This window comes from Molossus molossus, unplaced genomic scaffold (assembly GCF_014108415.1).
Source record: "Molossus molossus isolate mMolMol1 unplaced genomic scaffold, mMolMol1.p scaffold_m16_p_9, whole genome shotgun sequence".
In the NCBI taxonomy this organism is placed as follows: Eukaryota; Metazoa; Chordata; class Mammalia; order Chiroptera; family Molossidae; genus Molossus; species Molossus molossus.
The window spans coordinates 46,402,636-46,408,635 of record NW_023425403.1 but is presented as its reverse complement, the minus strand read 5'-3'; the positions used below and the strand labels follow the sequence as shown (position 1 = coordinate 46,408,635).

The window sequence follows — 6,000 nt, the reverse complement described above, 5'->3', positions numbered from 1 at the left end:
GGCAGCTGCCTTGCCACAACTTGCCCAGACCAGACAGGCTTTATCCTGTATCTTGGAAGGAGCCGGCTCGCCGCTTCCCGCTTGGCTGCTACTGGGCCTCCGCGGGCCTGACTGCACTAGCAGCGCACCTGGGTTCTGGGTCCCCAGCATCGCCCCCGACCGCCTGCAGCGCCCGGCGCCCGCCCAGGAGCGCGCAGCTGGGGTAAGCCGAGGCCTAGGATGCGCCAGGAACTCTTGGGATGCCCGCGGCAGACGTGGCATCTTGGTGCCCGCGAAGCCGAGCCCTCCACCCGCTTCCCCCGCTCTGAGTAGAGGCACTGCAGACACACTGGCTTGGCTGCTGCAGCCCCCATTCGCGTTTGCCTTAAGAGGGGCGGCGCCAAGGCCCCAGTGGAGCCCGCGTCCCCTGGCCTTTGTCTTTGCGGGTTCAGGAGGCATCCCTGCGGTACGCCCAGCTGGCGGCCCTACCGGGGTGTGGGAGATGGAGGGAACGGGAAAGCGTGGCCCCTTCTTTCCTGTTCCGGCCATCTTGCGAACGAGATTCAATCAAGGAGCGAGAGTGGCCAGCCCCGCGGCGCTCGGGGCCAGAGTCGTGGCGGTGAACAGGGATAGGTGTCTCGTGCGCTCGTGCCTCCTCCCTGGACTGCAGTGGAGACGTGTGGACAGTCAGCTGCAAGGGCTGGGTCCCAAGATCACGGGTGAATCTCGATAACAGGCCAGAGGCACAGAAGAAAACGAGGGATAAGGGCTGGGAACTGACATTTACTTTAAGCACCTAATTCATTTGATCATTCTTTATCCACGTGTCTCCGTTCGGCAAATTCTTAAGGCCTCTCCCTGCCTGTCCTGTGCTAGGTGCTGGTGATAATAACGGTGAGCAAGAGAGACCTCGGCCCTTGTTCCCGTTGATCCTGCAGCCCAGTGGATGGAGTCCACAGTTCACAGACCTGCCAGGTCAGTATCCTGACGCCCTTTGAAGATTGGACAATTCAGGCCTAGGGCTGACATAACTTGTTTTAGGTCAGGCAGCAAGTAAATGAGACTCAAACTTTGAACCTATATCTTTAAGACTGCAGTGAATCCGTAATACCTCCCCCCCCCCCCCCCCTTCCAAGCTCCAGTACACGTTCTCTGGATGTATGGTTCCTATGAAGTCATATGAAGTGTATGATTGCTTCCTGGATGCTTCTATGTAGGCTTATTTCTAGTTACAATATCTGGAAAGTGGTAAAGATATTTGATATTACAGCGTTGCTTCTGGTTACTCTGAATTGTATTTTTCTTTCCTTTGTTCTTTGGCTGTTAGGAAAGACAAAAGTTTTCCTGATGGTTGGTCCAAGCAGGGGCTCCCCGGTGGATTGAGGAATGTCTGGCTTTTCCTCAGCTCATTGATTTCTGTGGTAGCCACAGGCAGCCCTCAGAAGACCCCAAGAATGAGAGGCCCGAGGTCTACAAGTTGCTGCTAGAAATTTTTTAGCCTCTCCAAAAAACAGAATGCAGCTGCCACACAAGTTTGTAAGGTAGATACCAGAGCTCTGTAAAACCTGATGGTAAAACTGATGGTCAAGTTCCCCTCTTTATAATTTTTTTTACCTTCACATTTTGAAAACACATCCTTTTGGGGAAGACAAATTATTAAATATTCGGGGAAGTTTTTTGTTTGTACTTCTATCAGAATGTTAACTTAGGTGGCCAACCCATAGAGGAAAAAAAGAGTCCATTTAAAAAAGTATCTTTCATGTAAGAAATTTAGAAAGCCTACCACCAAATATAATTAACTACACTACGAATTTAATTTTAAAAATAACCTTTTGAGGTACCATTTACAAAATGCACGCTTATTTTCAGTGTGCAATGTGATGAATTTTGTCAAAAGTATATGCCCTGGGAATCAACAAAACAATCAAAATATACAGTATTTTTTTATTATTCCCCAAAGTGTCTTTGTGCCCTTTGGCAGCCAGTCTCTCTCCATTCGTTGCTTAATGTTTTCTGAGTTGTGTGTAAAAAAATGAGGATGAATAGATATTTCTGATCTCAAAACCTAAGGCGAAAATAGGAGTGAAAAATCAGAGGATGGCAACTAGGACCCAAATGTCCTGGGGATATGGACCTCCGTGCTTTAGGGACATGGCCTGTCCTGCCCAAAGCCTGAGAGGGTGGTGCCCCGCGGAGCAGGGGCGCTCACAAGGTGTCCCCTCTGAGTGGACGAGGGTGGTCACTCAGGCTGGTCTAAAAGGTTTTCTCTGGTCTCCCAGGGCCCTCGGTGCACGCTGACCGCGCGGGGGGGCCAGCGCGCCCTTTGCTCGGAGTCCCGGTGCCTGGGAACGCTGCCATAGCAACGTCCTAAACGCCCAGAGCTTAGGCCGCTGCTGCCGCCGCCGCCGCCGCCGCCGCCGCCTCCTTCTGGGACCTGGCCTTCTGCTCCCGAGGGGTGGGGCGGCGGCGGTCCGGGAGGCGGCCTGGGCCCAGCAGACGAGGCCGCCCGCTCCTCCGATGCCAGCAGAGGTGGCCAGTTTGCTTCCAAGCATGGTAAGAAGCGGGAGGCCTGGGATGCCCGCCTGAGGATATCAGGCTGGGGCGGGGGTGGGGGGGTGGGGCATGGGACTCACAGCTCCCTGCTTCTCCCGCCTTGTCTCCTTCCCACAGCCATTCCACAAGCAGGTCTACTACCCACTCGCCAACGGTCTCGAGGGGCCTGACGCCTCCGGAGGGGCCGCCGCTGGTGCGGCCGCCATGGCCTGTTTCCCCCCCAGCGCGGCTTCGGGCCCCCTGCCGTTCTTCCAGTTCCGGCCGCGGCTGGAGAGTGTAGACTGGCGGCGGCTGAGCGCCATAGACGTGGACAAGGTGGCCGGGGCTGTGGACGTGCTCACGCTGCAGGAGAACATCATGAATATCACCTTCTGCAAGCTGGAGGATGAGAAGTGCCCGCACTGCCAGTCGGGGGTGGACCCGGTGCTGCTGAAGCTCATCCGCCTGGCGCAGCTGTCCATCGAGTACCTGATGCACTCCCAGGAGTTCCTCACCTCGCAGCTGCACAACGTGGAGGAGCGGCTGCGCCTGAGCCTGGCCAACTGCGAGCAGAGCAAGGAGCTCCTCACCAAGCAGGCCGGGGAGATCAAGTTCCTCAAGGAAGAGTGTAAACGCAGGAAGAAGATGATCTCCACTCAGCAAATGATGATGGAGGCCAAAGCCAGCTATTACCAGGTGGGAAACTGTGTTGTGATTACAAATTCATAACCCCCCAAAAACCTCAATTCCCACTGGCCGGAATATTGAGAGCCCTTTAATCACTGTTTGCTTTTTGTTTTGCTTTAAGATTCGTACTGTAAATGAATAGAAACAGCATATTTAAATTAACCAAAACAGTAATTTTAACTATCAGATGACATGGTTCATTACCTTCTGTAGACTACCATAGGATTAATAATTAAAGAAGTAACACTGTCTGCAGTGCTTTATTTAAGTTATGTAAATGTTGGTCATTTAAGATGTTGTTTCTGCCCTGGCCGGTTTGGCTCAGCGGTTAGAACAGGGGGCCAGTGGCCCACAGGGTCCTGTGTTTGATTCCCAGTTAAGGGTATGTGCCTGGGTCGCAGGTTCAATCCTCAGCCCTGGTTACAGTCGTGGGGCAGGCAACTAATCTATGTGTCTCTCTAACATCGATTTTTTTTCCCTCTCCCTCCCTCCCTTCCACACTATCTAAAAAATCAATCAATGGAAAAATAACCTTGGGTGAGGATTAACAACAACAACAAAAGCTGTTTCCTTCTCCTAATCTGAGTAATGGAAAATAAACAGTGTACAAATTGCAGTTGAGGTTGGTCCCCAAATGATCTGGAATGATTACATTTGTGGATTTTTCTCATTTTTTATTTCAAAATATTTTCAAATTTATAGTTGCAACGATAGTGCAAAGAACTTCCATATACCCTTCAACCAAATCCGCCAATTATTAACATTTGCCACATTTGTTCTATTTCCTTGGCCTCTCTACATATTATTGAACTATTTGACAGTAAGTTGCAGACTCCTAAATATTTCAATGTGTACATTTTCTAAGAATAAGAAAACTCACTAATATAACAATAGTATTTAAAAATTTTTTTAAATTTGCTTTTCGGTTGATAATCTTCAACTGTTAATGGGTTGGACATTCAACCCAAGATAAATATGGTAGTTTTTTAATGTAACAGAAATCAACATATATATCTTTTTCATTAATTAGGTGGAGGAAGCACAAAAAGCATCAACAACATTTGATTTAAAAAATTGAAGTAAGCAACAGACTGACAGGATTGGCTTCACACCCTTACATTCTAGATATTTGGCTAAATATGGCTTAAAAAGTCTCGGTGGCTTTATGTAATAATGAATGCAGAAAATCGATAAATGGCGCAGAAAATGGTGGGGTTAATAGTGCAGAGGACTGTTCTGGCCTGTATGGCTCAGCGGATGGAGCCTCGGCCTGGGGACCAGAGAGTCCCAGGTTCAGTTCCTGCTAGGGGCACGTACCAAAAAAAAAAAAAATGGTGCTTAGGACTGACCCAACAGGACTGTTGAAAGAAGTGTACTTAAAAGAAGTGAACAGCCCTGGACGGTTTGGCTTAGCAGTTAAGAACATCGGCCTGTGGTCCAGGGAGATCTGGGTTCGGTTCCCGCTGAGGGCACGTGCCTCGGTTGTCCTGGCCCTTGTTGGGTCGTGGGAGAGGCAGCCACTCCAAAGTGTCCCTTTTGCGTCCCTTTTGTGACGATGTTTCTCTCTCTCTCTTCCTCTCTCTCCCTCCTACTTTATCTGAACAAAAAAAATGGAAAAGTGTCCTGGGGTGAGGATTAAAAAAAAAAAAAAAAGTGAACATCCCTGGCTGGTTTGGCTCAGTGGAGCGTGGGCCCGAAGACCGGAGAGACCCGGGTTTGGTTCCTGCTAAGGGCACGTACCTCTATTGAAGTTTGTCCCCTGCCCTGGTTGGGGTTGTGTGGGTGGCAACCACTCAATGTGTCTCTCTCACATTGGTGTTTCTCTCTCTCTCTTCGTCCCTCTCTCCTTCCGATTCTATCTGAAGATAAATGTTTAAAAAAAAAAAAAGTGAACAGTTGGGAAAGAATACTGTTAGAAAGGCTTAGTGTTTGTTTATCTTTGGGTACACAACCTGAGATATCATTGTCAAATGATACTTGATGTTGCTAACTGCCTATTTGTTTTATAAATGCTATTTAAAATCTAAATATTTATAAATAGTGCTGAAAAGGCTCTTTGTAAACATGTCTTTTTTTTTTTTTTAATCCTCACCTGAGGACATTTTTCCATTTTCTGTTCAGATAGAGTGGGGGGGGGGGGGAGAGAAACATCGACGTGAAAGGGACACATCGAGTGGCTGCCACCCACATGACCAACCAGGGCCGGGGACAAACTGCAACCGAGATTCATGCCCTTGGCAAGAACCGAACCCCGGTCTCTCTGGACCGCAGGCCGGCACTCTAACCGCTGAGTCAAACTGGCCAGGACTAAACATATGTCTTATATAATGAATACAATGAGTGTATTTAAACATTAAAAGAAGTTTATCCTACTAAAGATTAGGTACTAATCCAATAAAATGTTAAAACCTATAACAGAAAATTTATATTTATAAACAGTTTTTCATTATTTTGGTTACCATAGAAATAGCTGTTAGTAAATCAGGATTTTAAAATGTGAATGATACATAAGAATAAAGAGGTAGTGAATAGCTCAGTTTTATCAAATAGGTAACATCTGCCAACTCCAGGCCACTCAGTGGACTCAGAATGACTGTGATAGCTGTATGGTGAGTGCAGGTGTGACAGAGAAGAGGTCGGAGGAACCAGAGCACCTTTTCCTTTGTTGTAAAGGTACACTCTGCCCTCTATTAAGTGGCTTGACATTGTCTCTTTATGGAGTCATTGAGCAGTTTGAGTGCTCTAAGGTGACAATTCCAGCATTAACTGCCTGGTTTTGAATCCTAGCTGTTCCACTATGCA

The 6,000-nt window shown here is 48.3% G+C and overlaps 1 protein-coding gene across 4 annotated transcripts in view; it reads left to right on the top strand.

Annotated features, from left to right (window-relative positions):
* Positions 1 to 2,445: 2,445 nt before the first annotated feature.
* DZIP1 (DAZ interacting zinc finger protein 1) overlaps positions 2,446 to 6,000 on the top strand; it is a 67,645-nt gene continuing 64,090 nt past the window's right edge. For 2 of the 4 annotated variants that reach the window (XM_036250287.1, XM_036250285.1), the window contains exons 1-2: positions 2,450 to 2,532; positions 2,650 to 3,207. In XM_036250287.1, coding sequence (XP_036106180.1) covers positions 2,497 to 2,532; positions 2,650 to 3,207 — 594 coding nt within the window. In that variant the 5' untranslated portion in view covers positions 2,450 to 2,496. Of the gene's footprint in view, positions 2,533 to 2,649; positions 3,208 to 6,000 lie in introns of all 4 variants that reach the window. The other 2 variants (XM_036250284.1, XM_036250286.1) reach the window with 2 other exon arrangements.